The 25,910-nt window shown below is 58.5% G+C and overlaps 1 protein-coding gene across 18 annotated transcripts in view; it reads right to left on the reverse strand.

Annotated features, from left to right (window-relative positions):
* Window positions 1-25,910, reverse strand: part of NCOR2 (nuclear receptor corepressor 2) — a 234,249-nt gene that overhangs the window by 6,247 nt on the left and 202,092 nt on the right. For all 18 annotated transcript variants that reach the window (XM_083804413.1, XM_083804415.1, XM_083804414.1 and 15 more), the window contains 22 exons: window positions 24,166-24,321; window positions 23,524-23,663; window positions 23,342-23,447; window positions 22,566-22,670; window positions 21,556-21,659; window positions 19,060-19,210; window positions 14,563-14,715; window positions 14,086-14,172; window positions 13,356-13,633; window positions 12,280-12,643; window positions 9,532-9,759; window positions 9,131-9,376; window positions 8,861-9,010; window positions 8,284-8,424; window positions 8,014-8,176; window positions 6,903-7,336; window positions 5,128-5,271; window positions 4,828-4,976; window positions 4,291-4,484; window positions 2,419-2,568; window positions 1,549-1,694; window positions 289-342 (listed from right to left, as the gene is read on the reverse strand). In XM_083804413.1, coding sequence (XP_083660539.1) covers window positions 289-342; window positions 1,549-1,694; window positions 2,419-2,568; window positions 4,291-4,484; window positions 4,828-4,976; window positions 5,128-5,271; window positions 6,903-7,336; window positions 8,014-8,176; window positions 8,284-8,424; window positions 8,861-9,010; window positions 9,131-9,376; window positions 9,532-9,759; window positions 12,280-12,643; window positions 13,356-13,633; window positions 14,086-14,172; window positions 14,563-14,715; window positions 19,060-19,210; window positions 21,556-21,659; window positions 22,566-22,670; window positions 23,342-23,447; window positions 23,524-23,663; window positions 24,166-24,321 — 3,843 coding nt within the window. The remainder of the gene's footprint in view (window positions 1-288; window positions 343-1,548; window positions 1,695-2,418; window positions 2,569-4,290; window positions 4,485-4,827; window positions 4,977-5,127; window positions 5,272-6,902; window positions 7,337-8,013; window positions 8,177-8,283; window positions 8,425-8,860; window positions 9,011-9,130; window positions 9,377-9,531; window positions 9,760-12,279; window positions 12,644-13,355; window positions 13,634-14,085; window positions 14,173-14,562; window positions 14,716-19,059; window positions 19,211-21,555; window positions 21,660-22,565; window positions 22,671-23,341; window positions 23,448-23,523; window positions 23,664-24,165; window positions 24,322-25,910) is intronic.

Here is a 25,910-nt window from a genome sequence, read left to right on the forward strand (position 1 = left end):
CCTGGGCAGGGTGCAGTGCCTCTCGGGAAGCTCCTAACCCCCCATTTCAGCTCCTGCGCTGCCCTTCAGCTCAGCTTTTAACCTCTCCTCAAACCCTGCAAGGCTTTCGGAGGAATCACACCGGGAGCTACAGAAGAGTACCACGGCTCCACTCTCCCACCAGCCACAACGCTCGGTATTACAGCAAAACAAAACAAGGAAATGCTGAAATCTACCGAGCCTCCTGCTCTTCACAGCGGTGAGCTCTGCATGGAGTGAGGTACGGTACAGATACAGCGCGAGAGTTACCTGCTCCGGTAATCGCTGGCATATTGAAAATCTCTGTCCCAGGCTGCCCAACATCTGGAGAAAAACAAAGAAGCTCTTCAGTACGGAGAGCAGCGCACGCAGGCCGGCCCGGCCCTGCCAGCCCCGACGAGACCTCGCTGTGCCCACCACAGCACCGGGGCCGGCAGCAGCAGGAGCAGGTCTGCGGGTGCTGGCCGGGACCATAAATACCACCTGGGCCACAGCAGGCACGTCGCGCCAGCCAGGAAGGGGCAGAAAGGCAGAGCCCAGAGACCCGGGGCGATGCCCATGCCCAGTGCTGAGCTCCCTCCCTCCCTCCGGCGCTGCGGATTACGAGCTCTGTGAAGCTGAACCCTCTCCTGCCTACGGGATTTCCAAAGGCTCGCATCCCCACATCCACAGAGCACGTCTGGGCAGTGGGGAGGGCGAGGAGGAGAAGAAACGTTAAATCAATATTTTCCCTTTTAGCTGAGCTGTTTGACTTGGATATCGCTTTCCTTGGAATAACAGAAATCCTCATCAAATGAGAGGTGTTTCCTATTTCCGTATATTTTCCCTTGATAAGGAAACGTGTGGAAGGTCACAGGGTTCAGCCACACGTCCCCAAAGGGGCATAACAATACTGTTGGCTCATGGTAACATCATCCAGGAGACGAGACAGCTTGGTCGCTCTTATCCAATGCAGCTGTTGTAAGATGGACTCAAATTGAATTAGTATTGACTGTATAATGCTGGGCTAAATTAAATTATGATCCTATCTACTCTATTAGTGGTTAATGAATGAATGGGCTGAATTTCTAACATAAGCCAGCCTGGTTAGTTCCACAGAGCTACACCAATATTGATGTAAGGATTAAAGTAACGGCTGGGGGAGATGCATCTCAAGGAGGGAGGATTCAGCTTGGCTGGCCATTCATTAAAATATCAATTGTTCTTAAGTCTCCTCCATGCTCAGCTCATTATTTCCTTCCTCTTGAGGTTATCTGACACTGCCACACGGGTGAGACTGACAGCCCCACAGCAGGGTGATGCGCGGCTGGGAGGCCCCCCAGATGCACACCGCCACTGCTGGCACCAGCAGGGCTGGGGAGGCTCAACCTAAAAAGCATTTGGCACTTGCACTGCCCGACAAAGCATGGGATGGTTCTGGGAGCTCCCAGCCTGTAACGCAGCAGCACCCGTTCCCAAATCTCCCTTGTTTAGCGTGTCCTCAAAGCTTTCCCCCTAGTGCCCCCATATACGCTCCCCACATGTCCTTACTGTACTCCGTCTCATTTTTGTTGGTCGTGCTGAGCTTCTTGATGATCTCCTGTTTCTTGGACTTCACCATGGCAGAGTTGCTCTCCGTCAGCTTGCTGAAGAACGCTGGAGGCTGAGTGTTGTTTCCTGGGGACTTGGACCCCATCCTGCAAAGCAAAAAGCCATCAGAAACCTCTGCAAGGTCCAAGGCACAAAGTCCCACCTAGTGAGGCCTCTTCCCTTAGGGCAACTCTTCCTAACCAGCCCGGGGCTCCTGAGGTATTTGGGATTTCCAACCTTTCTCCCTGTCCCTGCCATGAACGTACTGCACAGAGCTGAAGCACCCTTACAGATGTGTGAGGGTCCGGGATGTGACACTGCTTTTGGATGCAGGAGAAAATCTTCTGCCTGAATACTTCCCGCCTTGCAACGAACGAGCCCAACCAAGTGCCCTTCTCAGACCTAAAACTCAGTTCCCTACCAGCAGATCTCTTGCTTGGCCGAACACTCAGGAAGACGGTTTCTATAGTGAGATGTTTCAGCTGGGACTGGAGAAGGGGGTCTGGGGGGACACAGGGGACCTGCTGGGATGCAGCGACAGAGGACAGGGACAGGACGTGGCTGGGCTGCGGCGCAGAGCAGTGGGCAGGAAGCGTGGCCGTATGTCTAGGAAGAGGATGAGCACGTAGGCCAGCTCCTCAGAAAGGTTTCTGTAGCCAGCTGGCCCCTGCTGCTGGATTATCGGAGCTGTGAGGAGGGGAGAGCCCCCAGCAGAGCGGGGATGGGGCCACGTCTTAGGGCAAGGCAAGGCCGGTTGTCCTCCTGGTCCGAGCGACCACGGGGCCGGGCACATCCCCAGGCTGTCACCACCGTCCCCTGGCTCTGCGATACCTCTGGTCCATCTGCTCGCCCTCGCGGTACAGGATCGGGTACGTGGCGCTCTTGGCGTGCTCCGGTTCTCCCACGCCGTCTGGTGGAGAGACGGGCTCGATACAGTTGTCCGGCCCGCCGCCGGCCGAGGCTTTGCTCTGCTCCGGGGACCTGGGGATGGCGTGGGGAGATGCAATCGGTTTATTGCAACATCCTCCGTCTCCGCACGGGGCTGGGGGGAAGGACTAAAATAGCTTGCTGTACTGCAGGGAGGAGAGCCAAGCCTTCCCCACCCTTGCGGGCTCACGCCGCCTTTTGACACAAGCCCTCGGAGCAGCGCAGCTCGGGCATGTTTTGAACCGCAGGCGTGCGGAGCAGGGCTGAGCTGTGGCCCACATTTCCAGGCAGCAGGCCAGCCAGCAACTGCCCCAAATATCCCAGGAGATGCGAGGGGGGCGGCCCTGGGACCTTCTGGCTCAGCCCCGGCGTCCCCCTGCTCCACAGCGCATCCCCATCCCTTCAGAGGGCTGGGACGCCAACCCTCCGGGGTCACGGCTTCTGATCCTCCGTCGTATTTCCTAACGTGAGGGGTGTGGGGGCAGTGCCTGCCACTTCCCATCCACCTCGTGGCGGGGTCAGGATCTGGCCTGGCAGGGCTACACGGAGGCAGCCTGGAGGGGATGGATGCAGCCCTCCAAGTGCAGCCGGTGCCTGGGAGGCGGCCAGGGTTGAGTCTGTGAGGAATTCCTCACGGCCAGTTCTGGGAATTCACGTCTTTGTTCTTTCTGTGGTTTCTTTTTCTCAGTTTTTTTTTTTTTTTTTCATCTCTGGGTGGCCAGGGCTGGGCTTTCTCCCCTAACGTTACGAATCCAATTCTAAGACCATGGAGAGCCGGGGAAATAATCACACAATGACGAGGAACCACAGGTCTGGAGACCTCACTGTTTCCTGGACACATCTGCATCTCGCTGAGCTGCTGGACTGAGGGTGGGAGCACAGACCCCGTTCTCAGACTCCCAGGCAAAGACTCCCATTTTTTCCAACTCAGCACAACAGCAATCAGACTTTCCTCGTGCTGCTGTCTGCATGATTTAGAAGTGACTTTAAAAGAAAAAAAGGTGTTGCCTGAAATGGGTAATTAGAGTTGAGACATGGCTTATGTGTCTAACAAGCCTCTGATTCACTAAGACTGATGAAAAGAAAATTAACTCTGAACCAATGGTAAACACGTTTCTTTGGTTTTTTTTTGAACCACCTGTGGTCTGAAAGGTCTGTGCCAGAGACTGGGGACAGTGACAGGACAAGAGGCCACAGGCACAAACCAAAACACATGAAATTCTACCTCAATGCAAGGTAACAATTTATTTATTTTTTACTGTAGGGTGCTCGAGCACTGGGACAGGCTGCACAAGGAGGTTGTGAGGTCTCCATCAGTGGAGATGCTCAAAACCCAACTGGCCCCTGGACACGTGGCTCCAGCTGACCCTGCCTGAGCAGGCGGTTGGACTGGAGGATCTCAAGAGGTCCCTTCCCACCTAAACAATTCTGTGGCACCAGCCAGCTGGGGAAGGATCACAAACAGACTCTAACGGGGTCTAGAAAACATCTCTAGAACTACAGGGATGGCAAGAGAGGCACCACAGGGCAAAAATGCCTGGATCAGAAGGCAGTTTTACACTCTGGACCATGTAAGGAAGTGATCCACGCAAGCCCCAAGCTGAGGACCCTAAATCCAGCAGTGCCAAATGACAGCCTGCCCTACACAGCGCCTTACTGGGGTGCCATGTAACCAAGGGCATCCGCCCAGCTCCTCAGCCCTGGTCCACCTGAGGCAGGGTCTGCACTGCGGCTTGGCAGATCCCGGCTGTGCTCACTGTGGCTCTCTAAGCTCACCTCTTGCCTCCTTCGTTCTGCGGGGAGATCCTGGAGGCTGCTGCGTGCTCCTGCTGCTGCAGGTAAGCCTCGCTGGGGGTGCGGCGCAGGTCCAGCACGGGGCACGCGGCCCCAGGGAAGGAGTACACCGGGGTCTGGATGTGGGAGTTGAGCTGCTGAGGGTGATGGCGCGTGTAGTCCTGGGTGATGACCTCCTAGAAGAAACCCTTGAGTAAGAAGCAGAATTGGTCTCTACTTCTCATGTTGCAGGACATAACTAAGGGCAAGCAGGAAGGAATTAGGCAGGTTTGTTCTTGCAGGGTTGTAACTTCTGCCTCCTGCCGGCAGAAGCTCTTGCGATGGGCTTTATTTGTGATGCAAGGACGTGGGATGACCGTGCCCAATGCACCCTGCTCTCTCTAGCCCTAGACCAGCAGTGCTGAGGTCTCTAGCATCACTCCCAGCCCTCCCCACCAGATATATTTCACATTGGCTCTGGATGTGGCCCTTCCCTCCTCCCCGGGCACCCCAGGGGAAGGAGAAAACCAGGTTAATTACACTGATGTGCTGGGCCAGCGTGACCACCCGCTGGTTCATTCCCTTGACGCTCTGGCTGGACTGCAGGGGCTGGCACTGGGGCTGGGGGCCGTCGGGCTGCCGGAGGTGCTGCAGGTGGGCTGCTTCGGGGGCCGAGGCCTTCAGCGAGGCTGGAGGAGGCACAAAGAGCAGAGCTGGAGCCAGGTGACACCCGTGTCCCCCTCCTCCATGGCCGAACACCATCCTGGTATGGCACCGGGGCACCAAGCCCACCGTGCCAGCCTCAGGCTCATGCTGGGCACCGCCGGTCCCTGCCCTCACCTTGCTGCTTCTGCCTCGGGTCGTGCTCCCCGTGCCCCTTGTCCACATCCTGCAGCAGCTTGGCCCCTTTCTCGTGGGACAGGCTGGGCGAGCTGACGGGACTCACCGCTTCGATCCGCTCAGGGCTGTAGCCACCGTGAAAGCCTGGGGAAAGGGAGAAGGGCGTTAAACCCAAGTGCTGCGGCCGTGGTCGCTGGTGGGCAGTCGTACAGTCAGCAAAGGGGGCAGAAAAGAGATCAGGGGAGGCCTGGCAGGTCTGGCCGACTGTATGGTCCCCTGGGGCTGCACAGATCTCAAAGTGCTTTACAAAAAAAATCCCCGATGATGCCAACAGCAGGGACTTGAAAATGGAGCGTGAGGCCCTGCAGACCTCAGACCCTCACACGGGGTGTGAGGATCCTCCTGCACAGACAGCACGCTTGCAAGGGGCAAGAAGGCTCCTTCACCTTTCTCTGCCTTTTAAACCCATTGCACAGACTCAAGCTCCAACGAAACGTGCAGAGCTGGAATGAAAGACGAACATTATCCTCCAAGAGAGGGAGGAAACTGAGGCACAGGCGGGTCATGCTTCCAGGGACCAGGGGCAAAGGCCCCAGGGGGCCTGGAGGAGGCACCCGCTGCCTCCTGCCAGCTCAGCGGGTTTGGTAACACGACTTCTGCCTCCACAGACCTTCAACCTCCTTGTGCTCAATTCCTAGAAGCTGCCCATTGCAGGCCGAGCTGGCAGGGGACCCGCGGCGCTGCCGGGAGGCCCCGGTGCCCGGGGCGTGCTCTGCCCCACTGCCCTGCTGCCCCTGCCAGCCCCAGCAGGAGCGGCTTGGACCGTGCTGCTCTGGCATGGGCACGCGCTGGGGGGAGCCACCCTCACCCCCACGACCCTCCCGAAGCCTTCTGGTGGCCAACAGGCCCTGGTGGATGCTCTAACACGAAGAAGAGGCCTCCCCCTGCCCCCATGTGCCGCCTGCTGCTGGGAGCCCGCATGGGCGCTCTGGGGGAAGGTTTGCCCCACCAGGAGCAGACTACACCTTGAGTCCATCCCGTTGCCATCCGGAGAAACTTGTCCTGGTGCTTCTGTGTGCTACGCAGGATCGCAGTCAGTGGTTACTGCGATCTGCTGGGGGAACGACCCCCGAAATGGCAGCCCTCCGCACGTTTTCTCATGGGGAGGCCGACAGAGCCCCCCCCTGCTGCAGCCCCCGAGCCCTCGGGGATCCTGCAGGCTGGATGGCACAACTGTGAGCGGGGCCGTGCGTGTCGGGTGGCCAGCAGCCCTGTCACGCTCACACACCCAGTTCTCGTCTTAGCCCCTTTGATTTATTACCCACAACTGTTTCGTACAGACTGCCTGGGAATTGCTAATCATGGGGAAATCAGAATTAGCAAATTGCTGTTGTCTGTAAAAAGCAGTACCAGGAACCGAACAACATTTGCAAAACAGGGCTTGGCAATGGAAAAAACTGAGAGAGTGTGGGAGAAGGGAAGATCCCTGAGACACACACAAATAAAGACTGGAATAACGTAACAACTGGGAGGGAGAGGGACAAGCACACTCGGGGAGCTGACAAAGCCAGTAGCCAAAACGTGCAACTCAAAATAAGAAATAACGAAATAAAATCAGTCTCAGGCCACAGCTGTCTCGCCCCTCCCCTCCAATTTCTTACCATCGCTAGTGGAGTCGTTACTTAGCGAGCCTCTTTCTCGCTGCCCCTTATCGCAAGAAATTTGGCGCATGATAATCACATCTATGAAGTTGGCCGCTGTCGTGGTGGTCTTACCGAGTGCTCGGAGCTCCTGTTCCTGCATTGAAAAGGGTTTACTTTGACTCTTTTCTCTACTGTGCTGCTCGGGGCCTGAAGCTGCGTGCTGCTGGTCCAGAGGGTGATGGTGCTGCTGGCTTTTCCCCTGTCCTCTGCTATAGTGATGAGAAGAACCGGGCCCGGAGGCGGGTAAAGGCCTCGACTCCATGGCTTTAATAGGCGAAGGCGACTGTTCGAGGGTGGCCCCGCTGGGCAGCTTTGAGGTGAACACGTTGTTGTCAGGCTGGGGTCGCTCGGCCTTGCCTTCCCGCGCCCTCGAGGCCTCTTTCTGCAGGACGGCCGGGTCCATCATGGCTGCGTAGCCGTCCACCGCGCCGATGGAGGAGCGCAGGGCGGAGGCCGAGGGGAAGCCCGCGGAGCGGATCGGCGACGTGGTAGTGGTGGATGAGGAACTGGGAGGCGACAGAGGACGAAGCAAAGATTAGCATGTGGCGAAAGGGGAGTGCTGCTAAGCACCTGGCAGAGCCCAAGTGTTTTGCCCGGGTATTAGCCCTGTCTGGCCGAGGTACTCAAAGCTGCTCTGGCCCGGGCTGGAGCAGGTGAGGAAGGCTCAGATGAAACCTCTGCCACTCAGGTGCTCACCACAATAACACAATAACATGGGGTATTTGCTGTGGTCTGGGTAGATTGACCGCAGGGAAGAAAACCCATGGGACAAGCCCATACACCTCCATAACGCCACAACCAGGAAGCTTTCAGCAAGAGCAGTGACACCTGCACTGGGACACATCCTGCTTTCTTTTCTGGTAGCAGTAAAAGCCACCAGGTAAAGTGAAGGGACTGCGTACCAAAACCCATCTCTCCCCATCACAACTTCCCCGTTAGCCCCAGTCCTGCTCCCGCTGAGACGGAATCACAGAACCACAGAATCATTTAGGTTGGAAGAGACCTCCAAGAGCACCTAGTCCAACCCATGACCTAACACTAACAAGTCCTCCACTAAACCACAAGGCCCAAACAGCCCTTTCTGCATCTCCGAGGTGCCCGCGTGGTGCTCATTAATTAGCCACTACATCTGCCCTCGGCAGCAGTCTGGGCAAGGGGCAGGGAGCGTGGCGTGGGGACGTACCGCAGGACGGAAGGGGTGGGGGTCTCCGAGGAGATGATCTTCATGTTCGTGTTGTGGAGCACGCTGGGGCGCTGCTGGATGGTCTCGTGGGTGCGGGGCGAGACGGGAGAGTGCTGGTGGCTGTGAGAGTGCGAGGAGGAACGGCTGCTGGACTGCTCTGTACCTGGGGCAAATACAAGCAAAGGCTTCAGCCCCTTGTTTTAGAGTCCCAACACTACCCGCACCCAGCAAGGGCCCCAGGATGTGAAGCCAGGCTCCTCCCCAGCCTACCTGGTCTCCAGATGGGTGCATGCTCCACCGTGGTGGATACTAGGATGGATTTTTCACGCTCCCTCTCACGTTCACGCTCCCGATCCCGTTCCCGTTCAGACACCGATGATCCTGACTGTTTGGTCAAGTGCGTGGGGCCTCCTGAAACCCAACCGAAAGGCAGTGAAAGGGCTGCAGACGCGATTCCCCGCGGGGAACACAGCCTGCCCTTCACATCGCTGTGTCTGCAGAGCAGATAACGAACAGCTCCATCCAAGGTCACGAGGAGCAGGACAGACCGGGGCGACCAGCGCGACAAAGCCCGGGCAGATCACGCAATAGCTGTCCTGGCGCCGTCTCCAGGATATGACCTTCCACAAAGCTGTTTGCTATCTGCCACTTCGGGGAAAAAGGAGGAAAAGCAACGAAGCTCCCAACAAGCAGAATCAGAGGAGCTGGTGCGAGGGAGCCGGAGCGCTGGTCCCTGAGCGGGAATGAATTTGGGCTCTGCCCCAGCACACCGAGCTCACGGCCCCGAATTGTTTAAGGGAGTCCTACCCAACCGCCTTCCCACGGGAAAAGCAAGCTGCAGCGTTACCTGGGGAGAGCGGGGAGCTGCTGTGTCGGCTGCTGAAGGTCTGGGGGGGGCCGGGGATGTAGGTGATGCGGTCCATGGAGGTGGCGGAGGTGCCGGGGGTGGGGGGCACGAGGACAGGCAGGTGCGGCACTTGGGACAGGTCGATGATTCCTGGAAGAGAGCAGTCAGAGGGCTGTCAGGGTGACGCTGAGCCGCTGCTGCTTGACCCCAGCCACAGCTCCCAAAAGGTGGGAACCCATCCCCGACCCTCCCGGCTGGATTCACAAGGACCTGCTGCATAGTTGAGGGCGAGCGAGGGCTCCCGGGGCGACAAGCCGCGCAGCATGTCCGCCCGCTGCGCCATGGCCGTGGCTGCGGCGTTGTGGTGCATCTGCTGGGACGTGATGTAGTCGTTGATGATGGTCTGTCGGTTCTCCATGGCGGCCGTGTCCGGGTACCCCCGGATGAGGTACGGGGGGTAGAGGTGGGGGTACGTGGGGCTCGGGGCCAGATGCCTCGGCAGGTAGTAAGCAGCAGCTGGGAGAGAAGAGGAGGGAGAAATGAAGCGGCTTTCCCCACGGGTGGGTTTTTGGGAGGTAGCAGGCCGTGCTTTTGCCCGGCGCATCCTCAGGTTTTGGAGCATGCCAAGGAAAAAACGATCCCAAACCAACCATGCCCCCCGGCGAAGGTACCTGCTTCCAGTTGGATTCCCCTTGGGATGGCGGCAGGATCGAAAGCCAGCGGGATGTGCCCTCGGTACAGGTCGACCCCGCTCACGCCACGGAGCAAGTGCTCATACGGGGAGATGGGGTGGTGGTGGTCGGGCACGGGGGCGTGTGGCGACTTGGAGTTGGTGAGTTCTCTTGACGTGGGGGTGATCTTTCGGTCCTGGGACACTGGCTTCCCAGCAGTGATGCTCCCTGCAGCGAGCAGAAGGAAATGAGTCAGAGACTGAGCACCATGGCCAAGCCACGTCCCCGAGGGGTACCCACAGCCAAGAGTTTCCTCAAGGGACGCCCACAGCTCCTCCTGAACTCAAGGGACCCTTCTTCCCTCCTTGCTGCGCTGCTGTGACACATTACACCACCGAGACCAAGGTGGCCAAGCCCTGGTCACAGCCAGGAGGAGAACCCTGTCCTAAACCCTCCCGTGTGTGCCCCTCGAGAAATGGAAAGGGGCTCCCACCCTCGACTGTGCCACCCGGACCTCTCCCTTTGACATCCTGCTCTCACCTTCCACCTCCCACGAGCAGAGGAGCAGGACAGGGCACAGGTACAAGGTGCAACGCGCTGGGCTAACACATCTTTGCTACAACAGCACTGTGAGCGCGGTCACGCAAGACCCGTGGCAGCCCTGTGCTACTGGCAGGGCCGTGCATGTCCCCTGGGCATGGCTGTCCGTGCAGCATTTGCACAAGGAGGATGCCAGCACTTTCCTATTCATCCGTCCCACCTCCATACACACCGGGCATCCTGCAGGCTCATCCCGCCCTGCACAGGCACCCCGCGATGGAGCCTGGCTGCCGTGCTCCTTGGTACACCAGCAAGGAAGAGGTTAGGGCTGCTGGGCAGAGCCGGGGACCCCAGAAACTCCCGGCCACGGTGACGAAACAGTTCAGAGGGTTCAAGCACCAGCTGCCCTCTGGAGCTGTCAGCTCTTTCCCAACACATGGAGCGAGGTTGGATCAATGTCAGGGCCTTCCCTTGGCTCTCCCAACCTGCACTGGGCATTGGTGGCACTTCTCGCCCCACCTGGGACAAAGGGCACCAGCTCATGGTGTTCTTAACAGGCCGGGGACAGCAGCTGACAGCCACCCCAAAGCAGCGTGAACACGCTCCTCTTGCACCAAATTGCACAGAAATGAGCCCAGAGCCATTCAGAAAAAGACGCAGCCAGCCTGTCCCTCCCCCTCAGCCAAACACATGCACAAAAGCCCCATCTCTGCAGAGGGACGGGGACACAGACTGTGATGTCTGGCCGAGCCCTGCTGGCCCTGGCTTGGAGGGCAGCGAGCCGTCCCTGCCCACCTCCGTGCGCCGGATCCGGTCCCGCTGGTGGGGACTTGGAAATAACCACAGCTCCAACACAGGCCGGGCGCACTGCCACGCCTGCCCCTCTCACAAACCTCAGTGTCTTGGTGTGGCCACAAATAAATCAAACCTACTGCAGGGGCTGGAGGAAAATCTAGCCGGCGTGGGAAAGCTCCACTCCAGCTCCGCTCTACGACTCCTCCTTGTAGGACCCCGCTCCTGCAGATCTCCTGCGTCCCCAGACCCCGTGATCTCCAGACAGGCAGAAATCTACTTTGCTGCTGGCGTTTTACAGGAACGCTGATCTTTCCCTTGGGATCCCTCCCCACAGCCTGGGTGCTGCCTCCCCCGCGCCATCCTCACCATATGTGCAAATCTCAGAGCGCCGCAAAGCAGCTGAAGGCTTCCCCAGCAGCACTGACCTAGCTAGAAAAACAGCTAGAAAAGGCTGCGGCAACGGGATCTGCTGACCACGGGGACCCCTGGTGTGCCCAGCCGGCTGTGAGTGACACCGGTGGGTTTTTGGAGAGCTCTGCCCTCTGCAGCCCCATCTCATGGTCCTCTCAGGGGAGCCGCATCCCGGCCCTGGTTTTCGGCAGACTGCAGTGCCTTGTGCCGCACGCCCCCAAATCATGAGACTCTTGGTGTAGGACAAGGGTTTGCAGGTGGGAGATGCAAACCTCCTGAGAGCGCTGCCGCAGAGCTGGAGGAGAGCGGTGCCCCGGGCTGCTGCAGCTCCCCGTAGCTAGACGGAGAGATGACAAGGTGTCCTAGGGACTGGGTTCTGCACTGCCCACGGGTGTGCCACAACGCCAGAGGACTTTCTGGGCTCTAGATCCGAGTGGGTCTCACCAGATCACCAGACCTGAGCATGTGCCTGGTCCCTGGGAGCCCCGGCTCTGGGGACAGGAGATGACTGGAACCAAGGAGAGCAGGCAGAAGCCCCCCCCCCCCCCAGAACAGGCTGGGGAGGCTGCAGACCCCAGCAGCCAGCCAAACTGCCCGGATCTACCAGCTCAGGAGGATTATGTGTACCTGGCGGTGAGGTGCTCGGGTGCCAAGGTGATGGATAAACACACAAGGCAGGCAAACAAACACCAGATCGGTGAAAAGGGTGAAAATCCCCCTGCCCAGCGCACGGAGCACTGCTCTCCTGACCTCCTTTAGAAACAAGGGTGCCCAGGGACAACTCTGGGGCAGGGAAAAGACTTTGTACACAGCATCAGCTTCACCAAGGTCGCCTTTCAGCCACCCCACTGCAGGCATGCCCCAGCTCCCGTGAGTCAGCCCCAGCTGAGGAGAACAGGAGAGCAGGTTGGACGGGCACCTGCCAGGAACAGGTGGGGCCAGCAGCGACTTCCCGTGCACCTTGCCACAAATCTTAGCATCCAACAAAAGGCTGACAAGTACCTTCATGCTGCCGTGGCGTGGATTCCCTCGTGGAGACCGGAGACCCTCTGTGCAAGTGGCTGCTGAACGCCGTGCTGTGCCCTGCCTGGTGGTCCTCGTAGGCGAGGGCGCTTTGGTGGGGTTTTCCCGGCTCAGGCACAATCACGGGAGCCCCTCTGGCGATCGATCCGCCCGAGTTTGTCACTGGGCTCGGCCTGTTTTTCAGGCTCTCTTCGTAGGCTCTCTCCAGATTCCTTGGGTCTTGTATGACGTCCAGAGAGTGTACAGAGTGAAAAGTCCTCCCGGGACTGCCGATGATGGACCGCACGTCATGCTTTTTGGTACTCGATGAAGAAGAGCCGCTGTCGTACTTCAGCGGGGTACCCTGCGGACACAAGGCAGGTGAGATGTCAGAGGGGCACAGAGCAGAAGGGGATGCAGCGACTGCACCCCACCGAGCTTCAACGGGGCTTGTGCTTCCCAGGTCAGTGGGTCGGTACACCAGTGACACCAGTTTACTCGGTGAAATGGCAGCAGCCATCAGCACAGCAGAGATAACAGCACCGAAACGGGCAGGGTGGGGTGCCCGCTCTGCATGTCGTGTTGTGCTACAACAAGACGAGGATGAGTCACTGCCGAGGGCTGGCTGTGCCCATCACGCCTCGCTCCTACACACGCTGTGAAATGAGGTAGGCCTGTGAGGTGCCATGGGAACCCTCCAAATATTTGCAGCCCGACAGGAGACAGCACGCAATGCTTCGTCCTAAATACTGGCCTCGCTGGGTTGACTCTTGCCCGTAAAGCGAGGAGACCAAGGCTATGCACACCCAGCCACAGCTGCCGAGGGCACCAATTCGCCTCTGGCCTTGAACGTGAGCCAAATGCGGCTACTCCCGTGTGCGTGGACAGAGCACTGCCTTCTTCACATGCCAGGGAGCACAGAGGTTTTGTATTTATCTGCTTGAGGATGGAAAAGGGGAACCCATACCCAAGCAGGGCCTGAATACTGAGCAGTTTGCAACCCCGAAGCCCTCTCTTCTCTCCTGTTGGGAGCAGACCCTGCAAGGGCAGCAGGCTGAGTAGGAGCGAGCCCATACCTGCGTGATGGAGCCTTCCTTCAGAGGCCTCGTCAGGGAGATGTCTGGGGTCCGCCTCAGCTCCTCCCGGGGAATCTCATGGATTGACCTTCCCGCTTCTTTCACCGTGGCCACCAGGCCTTCGTGGGCTGGCTTCATTTTCAGGGGAGTAAGGCCCTCGTGAGACCTGACCTTGTAGGCATCAGATAAGTCCCGTGGTGGAGTGTTTTCCCTCTTGAGCTGTTTGGCTTCTCTTCTGAGGTAGTCCTCATGGGCCTCCACGTAGGACCGAGGTATTCCTGCAGCCCCCGAGCAGACAAAGCAGAGGGTGAGTCCCCAGCCACGCACTGGGCTCCCAGTCCCCATGGGGATGCTCAGCACCAGGGGCCTCCGGTTAATGCAGGTAACTCACGGACTGGTACCTGACTGAGTGCACATGCAACTACATCGCTAACCCAACAGGACCCCCTCCCGTTACCACCAGTTTCTGGACGCGTTTTGTACTACTTTCGGCCTGCCTTCATGCAAGTCACTGGGAATTTTACCCCTGACTTGGTGACAGCTTAGGGTGGTAGAAGCTGAGCAAGACTGGCAGTTTGTCTGAGCACAGAGCAGATCCGCAGCTGGACCCCAGCGTGTCCACCTTGTGTTCCTCCTGCTCTAACCTGACGATAAGGACAAGGGGCCACGCGTGTGAGATATTTCCCCGTGTTACTTCTGGCCATGGCCTTGTCCTGCCTGCAGGCATTACCTTGTGTAATTGAGCCGCGGATGTGGTGCTGCTCCTTTAGGTTATGGGGACTGTGTCGGTCTGGAGGGATCGCTCGACCCATGAGACCTAGGAGAGATCCAAGAGGGAAAGCTGGGTTGTGACACAGAAGTTCATTTAAAAAAGGACGCACAGTGACGGTGTTACCAGGGCTCCGGGGAGAAAAAATACCAACAGTTTCTAAATGACTTGATTTCTCTTTTTTTAAATGTGCTTCCTTTTTTTGTAGTCCTGGAACTGGTTTACAAGGGCAGAAGCCAAAGGCAAACAGGCCAGCCTGTGTCCCTAGTCTTACCATGCCTGTCAGATGCTGCCCTGTTGGGATGTGCCATGGGATCCCAGCTAACCACTGCCAAAACACAAGGCATGGGAAGGCTCATCATGTAGACAGGACACAAGACGGGGTCTCTGCAGGTCACTGCTGACGCAGCAGGGGTAAAAGGTTTCCCCCAGACCCACCTTCAATGCTGGCAGACAGCGGATCGCGGGCTGACAAGCCCCGGCTGATCCTCCCCTCCATCATGTCGTAGGTCCGCTTGGTTCCCGTGGTCTCATGTGAAGCTCCTGAGCTCCTGCTGTCTTCTTTGGGACACTGAGAAGCAGCAACCCCACCTGGGGAAAGGAACACCGAGAAGCACCATCAGGAGCACAGAAAGCTGGCACTTGATGCAGGAGGGTGTTTACCACCGTCTGCCTGTGTTACCAAAAGGTCAGATCCCATCTGAGCACCAGCCACCGCTTGGCACTGCAAGAAATGTCGCATGAGGCTGGCTTCCAAGAAATTCAGCTGATGTCTTCTCCCCTCCCTGCCTGCTCAGATTCCAGATCTGTGCCTCCTGCCTGGGTAGGAGCAGCCGCCCTGTCGTGTCCCGCTCCCTCCCGCCCTGCGTGGGCCAGACGTAGGCAGCGGGACAGCTCGGAGCCGGCACAGCCCCGGTGTCAGCAGCTGCAGTTCCACTGAACTCAGCCCTGCAGTGCTGGGGAGGTTTTTTTTTGTTGTTGTTGTTTTGATTTTTATTAGACACCTACTGTTTGGGATCTTGTCCAGTCTTAATATTTGCTGAGACACTCCCTGGGTGAGAAAAACAGGCAAGAGGGGAGAGGCAAAGCAGAGAAATCCTTTGAAGCAGCAATGAGCACACACAAGAGACGGCGAGAAGTCCCACGGGTCTGAGCCGGAGCGATGGAGCAAGCACCGGCGTGACTGCAGGCCACGGACCACGTCCTCATCCAAACTCGGACCAGATTTTTCTGCAAAGTGGAGCTCGAGCCCTCGCCTCCCTGCTGCGGGCAGCGTCACGCCGTCCCCGAGCGCTGGGCTTGCCAGCGCAGCCCGCCCGTGACCTGGAAAGCCGCTGCCTTGCCTCCGCGCCCGCCCCACCGAACCCATCCGCTGAGCCCAATTTCCTCCATCGGGTGCAGCGAGCTGTGAATCTCACAGGCCGGCTGTGATCCAGCTGAATGCCTCGTGTTTATGTAACGAGCACTGAGCGAGGACGTTGGCTCGGGGAGGGAAACGCCTCTGCCCATTATCTCTGGCCTGGCCGTGCCTGCCAAGGATTGCTGGTGCCCCGCTCCTCCTCTTCATGGGCAGAGAATGTGGTTATTATTAGGAAAACGGAGGAGAAGTTAAAAACGTTAATTCCATCGCGGACAACTGGGAATAAAAGTTGCCCTTTGAAAAGCCAGTAATTAATAAAATGGGATTATCACAACTTCACACCCACTGTTGCTTTCCGCAATCAGCATCCACTCGATCCAGAAACGGTTTGGGGCTGCGCGCAGGGAAACAAGAGGTGATCGGGCTCTGAGCCTTCACTTCAACGTCATTCAAGGGGAAAAAGCCGGGGGTGATGCTCAGAAAGGAGCCAAGCACCTTGCGGCAGACGAGGGGCGACGCTCCCACACCCTGTCATCAAGGCACATCTGTTGCAGAAGTCCCTGTGCGGAAAGGAACACGGCCCTGGGCACCCTTTGTGCTGCGGGGGAGCAGGGGAGGGCACAAGGGAGGAGAGAGACTAAACAGAAAGCAAAGCACTCCAAAAACACGTCCCTTGCCTTGCAGAAGCCCTCAGCAATCATATGCGGAATGAGAATAACCAATCTAGCACAATTCAGCTCGCACATGCTACAGGATCTCGTCTCATTACAGCTCTTTTATTTTAAGCACCCTCATGACACTAAAGAATTTGCAATTTTTTTTTCTGCTTGCCAAAATTCATAATCACCAACAATTTCATTTTCCTTTTTTTTTTTCTTCCCTTTTAACTCTTTGGCTTCAGGCTGTGAAGCCTCGCCAGGCTGCACGGGGGAAGGAAAGGCAGCGGGGCTGGCTGGGCTGCCGAAGCAGACGAGATTACTCAGGATGCGATAAATGCTATCGAGCATGGAAAAGGCTGCCGTGGAGGGGAAGGAATTAATTCCTCGTCCACGTCCCCCACAGGGGGTAGGATGAAAGGCGACGGCTGCAGCCGGGGAGGCTCAGGATGGGCGTCGGGGAGCTCAGCTCCCCTTTAGCAGCAGCCAAGTCCCAAAGCAGAAACTGGGAGGGCGCGATGTCCTCAATCCAGCCTCAAGGGTCTCGATGCTTCCAGCACCTAAAGGATCACCTGCTTGTGGCTCTGCAGACCCACACCTATCCCCGAGAGGGCTGCGACCTCCTATTTTATCAAGTCCTGTCCCTGGGGTGGCCGTGGGAGGCACAGGGGAGTGCATGCAATGGGACCAGCTTTGGGTCCCAGCTCTGCCCGGTGTGGGATCCCCTCTTGGTGCGCAGCTCCGGACCCAGGGGCTGGGGCAGCCCTCGCCACCCAGCAGCCTCCCCCGTCTCCGCCCCGGTGGCACCACGTTTGTGCCCAGCCTCGTTCGACTCCGAGCCCGGGCAGAGGAGATTAAAATAGCTCGTTGCACAAACAAGTCCCGAAACACTTCCTGCGTCCTCGCCGGGACGAGTCCTGCCAAGTGTCCCAAAGGGCGCGCAGACACAAGTCTCCTGCGGTGACACTTTGTATCTGGGCGAGAGTTGATAGCAAACACGGGCGGGTGCGGGACGAGGCGGCTTCCACGCGGCGAGCAGGAGGCAGAGCCCTGTCCCCACAGGTCCCCTCAGCCACCAGCAGGGAGGTGGCACCTCACAAGCCTTCCCCCATGGCACGACCCAAATGCCGCGTCACCAGCCTGTGGTGAAACCAGCTCCTGGCCCTGCAGGGCTGCTCCCGGACAACCTCTGCCCCGGGGGGGATGCAGCCCGCAGGCGTGCGAGCACAGCAGCCGATGGGAGCGATACCTGCTGAGGCAGGCGAGCGCCACCAGGATCAGGCTCTGGGCTTTGCTCGTCTCCCTAAGTTTGACTCAGAGGAGAAGTGACGTGTCCCTGCTGGATGGCTGTCGGCGTGCCAGGACTCCAGCATCTGGCTGTTTTTACACCGAGCCCTGAGGGATGAGAGGTCCCGGAGGACGAGGGGCTGCGGGGTTGCGGCGCCCGTCGCTCGGCTCTTCCCGATGCCAGCCCCGGGCGAGGAGGAGCCAGGCACCGCGCCAGGGGCAGCTGCAGCCCGGCCATGCCTGGCCCAGCGCAGAGCGAGAGGCGAGCACGGAGGAGTCGTTTCCAGCTTCACTGGAGATGAACATCTGCTTATCTCTAATGGAAGCCACCGGGGCTTGCAGTCAGGCTTTTATGGCCAGCGCTGCTATCTGCTGAGCAGGCGCAGAGGCGGCAGGAACAGCTGGTGGCTGCATGCTGATGCCGCTAACGCAGCGAGGCAGCTTCGGCACGTACCGAGGCAGCGTTCCCGTACAGCAGGGGTGCGGGCTGCAGCACAGCTTTCGGGTCTTCCCAGAGCCTCCCGAGAGCATCCCGGTCCTCAGGCTCCTTGCAGCCACTCGCCCACGTCTGCTTTTGGCAGTCCTGCTGCCGCACTGCTCTGCGGCTGGCCGGGGGTCAGGTTGGTTAACAAGTGTCACCGGCTGTGCAGAGGGGTCTCTGGGCTGGTCCTTCATGGCTCTGCACCTCTGGGCAGCTGGGAACAGGCAAATGCATCACCCAGAGAGGCTCCTTGCTGGGTGAGGGAATGGCCTTGCCCCATCCAATGGCTACGAGTGCTTTAGAAAACTCACAGGATAACGTAACGCGGTCCTGGTGAGAAATACGGCACCCTGACTCTGTCCCATCCTGGAGCTGAAGGAGCCAGGGGCTGACTCATTCCCGACTTTTAATGCCGTTCAATCCATGTCACATTGCACCAGCGCCGTCCTTCCTGAGACACGGGACAAGAAGCCAGCAGCCGGAGGCACAGGAGCCCCAGCCACAACCCTGCATACAGACGGCTCCGTGAGCGAGGTCACTTCCATCACAGACAGCTGATCGTGCTCGCCTCCACGGTGCTGCTTCTTCCTCAGCCCTGTGCAGGTTGGGGCTGTCTATCACAGGCCATGCAGGAAAGACACACCAAGTGCCCCATACCAGGCTCCTGATGATCAGGGAGCCACAAGCTCCCCTGTGCCATGGGGAAACTGAGGCACAGTGCTGCACTGCCCCAGTCGTTGCAGTTTCCACGCTTGGAAAGCCGCATGCTGTCCATTCCAAATAGGAAGCTTGATATCACGATAAATCTTTATGCCAAACTACCTGACTTGCCTCCATCCGGTAGGTTCTTTGGGCTCCACCTTGGCCCAAGACCTTGGGGACCCTCTCATGGTGTGGCATGTCCCACGGGCATCCCGCACCGCGTCCCTGTGTGGCAGCAACGCCACCTCCGAGGCGAGATGATGGCACGGGACAAAGGGAAACCCAGGTGCAGGGGGGAGAGGTTGGGATGGGAGAGAAACCATGCTGGAGGTGAACCTGCGAGGTCATCCCATCGCACGTGGTCAGCCTTGCCTCAAATATCTCCCAACACCCGAGCACCGTGGCACAGCCCCCAGCACCTGCCCGAGAGGCAGCAGGTTCCGACTTACCGTCGTAGGACAGCACGTGGCCCTTCTTCCCTTCGTAAATGACGTGTCCTTTGGGCAGGGCATCCTCCCTCACTTTCTCTGCTCTGCTGGGGCTGTCTTCTCCGATTATCCTGGTAATGGTTCCTTTGTACAGCACTTCTGCCGGGGTGCCCTTGGAAAGCCACCAAGATCCATATTTAACAGTGTCACAAGCAATTAAGCAAGCAGGCGCGCTCGCACACAGGAACACTCTGTTCCGCCGGGGGAGCCGAGCGGAGGAGAGCGCGCCCGGCCTCCGCTTCCTGACACAGCCAGCAGCGAGAAACCTGCAGCTTAATTATTGATGAGGACAATAACGGCGAGCGGTAAGAAGGTACGTGATCCGGGGAAGGCTGCTGGGAAGAGGTGGGGGTGAGGGCAGCGCGGGGACGGCAGGCACCAGGCTGAAAGGGGCGAGGTGCCGGGGCCAGCCCGGCTCTGGCTGGGTGCTGGTATCGGTGCCATGGTCCTCACCTTGGGGCAGCCACCACCCTGGGCCTCTAAACCAGCAGCTCTATTCTTTGCTGTGCGTTTCGGAGCAAGCTACCCGGCTTGTTTCCATCCCACAGGTGTGGGGCAGGGCTGCCAAGCACTGCCTGAGCGCTGGCTTTCCCCGCAGCCTATTTCCCTGGCCCAGCACCACGAGCTGCGAGGCGTCCCGCCGAGGCAGGGCAGGTGGGGGAGCGATGCCTGCCGCTTGGCTCTCCAACGAAAATCGGCTCCTTACACAAACTCGCATGAGCAGAAACCTCAATTTCCCCAGGGGCGCACATGAACGTGGTTCACAAGCACCTGCCCTCCCCGACTCCCCCCTTCGAAATACCCGGAGCTGGATGTCCTTGAGGATGTCGCTGCTGATTAACGCTGCTCTGCCAACACTGCCTGCTCGGTGCCGAGCAGGAACAGACACCGGGGGATGATGTCCCCCCGCCCACTGCAGGGGACGCACAGCGGTGCTGTCAGAGCCCAGCTCCTGGCTGACACCCCCCCGCCCAGCCCAACCCCACCGACTCCCAGGGCTGATGCCCACAAGAAGCCCCGGGGAGCAAAACCCACCCGTGCTGGTGTTTGGGATTTGGCAGACTCTTTTCCCACCCCACCCTGGAGATGTCTCTGCTCTGTACCAAGCTGTCTGAGGGCCACCGGCCCCCCAAATCCCCCCTACAGCTGCCGGGATGTGCCCGTGTGTGGGATCAAGGCCCCGACTGTTGGTGCTCACGGTACGCCCGGTGCTGGCTCTCCCAGCCCCAGGTAAAGTCGTCTTCCTTCCGCGGACGTGCTCAGAGGGGATTTGAAAGCAAGTGATGACAGATGGCTTCAGAGCAGAGAGCATATATTCAAGATCTGCCTCCTGCACGCTGGATGACTAATCCGAGATCAAATATCAGCCACGGCACCGGGAGCTGCTGCAGGAGCGGAGGGACGCAGGCTGCCAGGCCAGCCGGTGCCAGGCAGCAGGAGGGATGGGAACGCCAGGAGCAAGGGGCAGCCTGCTCTGGGCTTGGGACCTTAATTCCCCAGCCAAGGGAATCCAGACGGATTAAATAGCTGTACATACAGCATCGTACAAACTGCTCGTCTTTCCGAATTCGGGCACGTGGTGCTCAGGACCCTTTGTGCCCACCCACGGCTTCCCAGAGCTGCTGCAGGGGCACATGAGGGGATGCATTTGCTCCACGGGGTTATTTGCAGTCGTCAGGCATCCACTCCTGGCAGCTGCTGGATGCAGGGCACCTGGCAGGAGAAGCTTTTGCTCTGAGCCAGGATTTAGGTTCAGGTCGCCAGGGCCAAAGGGAACACGGTCACTCTCTTTGAATGAAGCAGGCAAAAATCTCAGCACGAGTGGCTTTGAATACCTGAATGACGGCCAGATAAAATCCCCAAGGGAAACAGGTGATTTTTTTTTTATGCTCTCTGCTCCGTTACCAGATGAGCAATAACTCACACGGCAAAAACTATCGCCCGCTTGCCAGCTGCTCTTCTGAAGATGGATGGTGGAGATTAAGGCCAAAGTATCTTCCTGTTCCACAGAGCCTTTGGGCAGGACCCCCAGCACTGCGCACTCAGCACCGGCAGACCTCATTACCTGACATGCACCTCGCAGCCTCCTCCTCTCCTCTGCCCAGACAGGGCCTTCCACCCATCTCCTCCTCCTCGCTGCTTGCTTGCCCTGGCAGGATTATTTTCCCAGAGCCATTTAAAGCTGCTTTCGCCCGTGCTCCTGACAGCTACCGAAAGCAAACGGGGAGCTCAGACACGCTGCAACTCTTTGCATCGCTGCTCGCCGAGCTCTGCTCTCCTGCAGCCTTGGCTGCTGGGACGGGGCTTGTGCCAAGCCGAGCTCAGGCTGTTTGCGAGGGCTCCGTGATGCTGCAGGTGGCTCAGCCCCGTGCTCAGCGCACCCACAAACACCGGCGCCCCAAGCTGCAGTGACCAGCACCCGGGAAAAGCAAAGCCCGACGGAGACAAGGGACTTACGTGCGTGATGGAGCCTCGGTATGTGATGGGCGACTCCGGAGGGGGCCTGGATGTGGGTGTCCCCTTGGTGATGCTCCCTCCTGAGGCAGAGCCGAGGGAAGCACCTGCAGGACACAAACACAGCGAGTTGGAAGCTGGATTTGCTGTTCAGCACAACGTCCGTGGGGCTACGAGTGCTGACGGCTAAGCCAGCAGGATTCGACCCAACCTCTAGCGAGCTGAGGGAGCCGAGAGGAAGCCCACCAGGAGATGTCAGCGTTAAATCCAGTGCCTTGCACAACTCTTCCCACCCTGTCCCCCTAGGGACCCAGCCCCGGGGCTGGGAGGCGCAAACAATTCTTTTGAAGCTATCACCTCCCTGCTGCCTTTGCGGAGGGGCCAGGCAGATTTATGGGCCTGAGAGAAAGCACAGCCTGCCGCAGCCTCTGCTGATGTGATCAGAGCACATCTCCAGAGAGATGTAGCTCAGGGTGGTGTGAGTTCTGCTGTGTGTTATCTGGCTGGAGCCGATCCACCGCACACCCTGCCTCTGACTGCAGTAAGCTTGGGGACTTCTCAAAGCAGAATTACCTAAATCACTTAAAAACAACGCATCTGTACTTATTCTCTAAAGAAAAATGGGAAGACTAGATTTGAATGAAATGTGCTCCCTGCCCAGCTGCAGCCCCAACAATGAAAACCAGTCAATGGCATTTAACTGGTCCTGCTTTGCTGTCTTGAGCAACAGATTGCAGGGTGCCCCGTGCACACAAAACCCCTGCCAGGATCAAAGCCCATGCCCTGATTCCGGGCTGTGGCTAGAAATGTCTTGGTGTCCCGCTGGAGGTGCTGCACAGACCTATCTGCCACCGCTCTGGTGATCTGACCAGCTGGAGAGAAGGGGCAAAGAGACCCCTCTGGCTGGGCAGAAACCCCAAAATCCACCCAGACCTTCCCAGGGCAGCGTGCACCTGCTGTAGCAGCAAGCATCCCTCCTGCCCTCCCACGCTGGGGCACGGCCGCACGCTCACCCCGCAGGATGGAGCCCTCCTGGGACGGCTGCATCACCAGACTTTCCGGCTGGCTGGCCTGGCTTCTAGGAGAAAGTTGTTCCTGCTTTACTCCAGGAAAAGGCACTGGAAAACACGAAGCACAGATCAGCGTGGCCTCCACCAGCCTCCAGCTGGCACCTCCCGTGTCCTGGGCCACCAGGATCACGTCTCAGCCCCGCCTGGCACCAGCTCTTGTACCCGGCAGAGGCAGGGCTGGGGACTGGCTGGACCAACGGCCAGGTCTTTGGTGGGGAGCCGAGGAGGAGGACTTGGAAGCCTCCCTGCAAAACCCACCGCTGGCCAAGAGCCTCCTCCAGCACCGTTGCAAGCAGCTGGAGGGTGCTGCCCAGGAGCAGGCACTGATCCGATCCCTCCTTGTGGGGTCGCAGCGCAGGGCTGGCACCCACATCCCCCATCCAGACCCGGTCCTTTCCCCAACTCCTCATGATGCTAAGATTTTTTTCCAAATCTGCAGGCTGAACACTTTCCTTGTTCACTTCAGGCCATTTATTCTTTATCCCACCAGCCTGGGGAGTGGCAATATGTTTCCTTCCTTCCATCACAGTATTAGCCAGAGGGTATTTATAGACTGGGAAGTGTCCCTGCCTGAGTCGTCCCTTTCCTATACTGCATATATTTAGCTCCCTGTCTCTGCTCTCCCCAAAGACAACTGCTGTCATCCTCGGATCACATCTGCACCCTCTGCACTTCCTTGCTGTGCCCTGCGAGACATCCCTCGCCTCCCGATTTCTTACCCAGTTTCTTGGGATCCATTGTCAGTGGCAGGCCCATGGTGATGGAGCCGACGGGGACCTTTGCATGCTCGGAGCTGTAGGGTGTGTGGAGCTGGATGGGCATGCCCTGCGGTGCGAGAGGAGAGGTCAGGGAGCAGCTGCGGGCCCCCGCCAGCCGTCCCCGCCGCTCGCGCCCGACGTACCTGGGAGATGGAGCCCACGGGTCTCTCCAGCACAGGAGGGTGCTTGGTGGAGGAGATGAGGGGAGGAGGGTTGGAGATGCTCGCTAGCCGCTGCAGCCCTGAGCGAGAGCTCTCATGCAGGTTTAGCGGGATGGGGTGTCCTGCGCGAAAAACACAAGGATTAGGGAACTGAGGGACAGTAACGTGCTCTAGGATCCAAGCAGCACAACCGCTTTGGAGAGGACTGGACTAGTTTCAATTATCGCCTCTTCCCTTTTGGTTCTGCATCCAAATTGCGTGCCCTCCAGATAGAGAGGGACAGCAGAGTGAGGGCTAAAACCCTCCTGACTGCACCAAGGGCGGTGCAGGGAACACTCGTGGTGGTCTGTGACAAACCACGTCCCTCATCCTGCCCCGGTCAGGGCTGGGAGACCCGCCTGGCTGCTCTCAGCTGGCCCCACCAGCTGCGAGGGAGGCTGCTTTGTGCTGGAGCAAAGCAAGGGGCCGGCGGGTTTCTGCTGAGCCCTCTCTCCCACCCAAAAAGAAAATAACTGCACTGATTTAAGGGAACAACCCGTGATGCTGGCTGCAACCGCAGCCTCTGTCCTCGGCCGCAGGTCAGGGCAGAGGGGACGTGCCGTGCAGATGGTGGATTGCACTTGCCTGGTGAGTTATACTGGAACAAGTGGGGCTCCGCCTGGGGAGAGGTTTTTATCACATCCCGGGAGTAGGACAGGACAGGGGGCCAGCATGAGGCGGCCGTCGGCTCCGCGCTCAGCTTCTGAGCCTCTGCGATGGAGGAGAAATGCACTGACTTTTCTGCAAGGCAAAAGGAAGACAAACAGCTTGCTCAGCGGCACCCCACGGACAGGCAGACGCGAGAAGGGAAGGCTCAGCGAGCAGCCGAAGCCACGTCCCTTCATGTGGAGGCGAAACAACCTTCCTCCAGGCTCACACTCCTCGGCCGGGGGGGCAGGATGCTGCCAGCACCCCGCGTCCCCCAGCATGCAGGGACATCCAGCGGGTGCCGCCTCGCTTGTGACAACCCCTGTGGTCTGCTGATGGGCCAGAAATGAAGGCATCAGCTTGTTCGGATGGCAAGGGAACGATGCTCAGAGCCTGAAGTGACCGGCTGTTCTCCCAGCACCTGGGACAAACGCGCTTTGTGAGACCGTCAAAGGCAAATGAAGTTCAAGACGGGCTCGGCGTGACGACTGGATGCCTCCGCTGCACGGCAGCTGGGCGGCAGGCAGGGGAGCTTTCGGAAATGATCTGGCTCAGGTTTTGTTGGATGCCAGGCTGGGTTCGCCCTGCCTATAAAAAGGCTGATTCGAGGCCAAGAAGCGCCTGCTGGCTGAAGAGCCGTGCTGGGGGTGGTTAAAGAGCAGCTCTCTTCTTGACCCGAGAGCCCTGCGGGGTGCTGGGGAAGAGCTTTATCTGCTCCATCCCGAGCGCATCCTCACGGAGGAACGCTTTGCTAAGCAGACAGATGAGACAGCCGTTTTTGAACGGATTAGAGGCAGGTTTGGTAGGATTTGCTTTTAATCGATAACCACTTAATTTTGCACTGCCCTTCTTTGTCAGACCCACCTGCGTAACGCCTGCATTGACCAGAAATTAGAAACTGGGCAGTAAACAATAGCAGTCACAAATGAACCCAGCCTTTAACCATCAATTTTTGATAAAAATAGATGCCTGAATCCTGCTAAGCCTAATAATAGGGCAAGTAGATTATCAGAGGCCCAATTTAATGAGGCTTTACTGCATTATCATTATTAATGCTCAGTGTACTCAGAAGCTGGGAGATTATTCTTGTCCTCTTCGGTGAGACAAGAAATCCATTATCAGCACGCAGAGGTGTCTGGGCACACACACAGCTGCAGCCTGGCGGGGCCAGACCTCGCCTCCAGCATCTTCCCTCCCCGTGAAGATCCCATGCCAGGTCCCAGAGAGGATCCTCCCGGCACAGGGGATCCAGGAGCATCCTCCCCACTGACGGAGGGGCCGTGGCATCCCTTCATTTTTTCCCTTTCAGCTCAGCCCCGCTCAGCTCCCTGGGGGCTGATCCAGCGCACGGCGTGCGGGGCTGAAAGGTGCTGGGATGTCCCAGCTGGAGCTGCTCTCCGGAGCCAAGGCACCACCAGCCAAGGCTCCGCGCCCCCTGGATGGCTCCCGGAGAGCCACGTCCTCCTCCCCGCCCCGCGGGTGCCTCTCCCTCCCCTCTGTGCCTCTGGAGCCTGTGAAATGTGGCCAGTTCTTAATTGCCCCCGCATTAGAGGGCGGCTATAACTCAGCCAGCTTTTGATAAAATAGCACTTACACGGGGAAGAGAGAGTTCCTATTACCGTTTATCAAGCCCCTGGAATCGGAGCGAAGGAGTCAGAGTTTATACGATCCGTCATCCAAAT

This window comes from Anser anser, assembly GCF_964211835.1.
Source record: "Anser anser genome assembly, chromosome: 18".
NCBI classification, from domain to species: Eukaryota; Metazoa; Chordata; class Aves; order Anseriformes; family Anatidae; genus Anser; species Anser anser.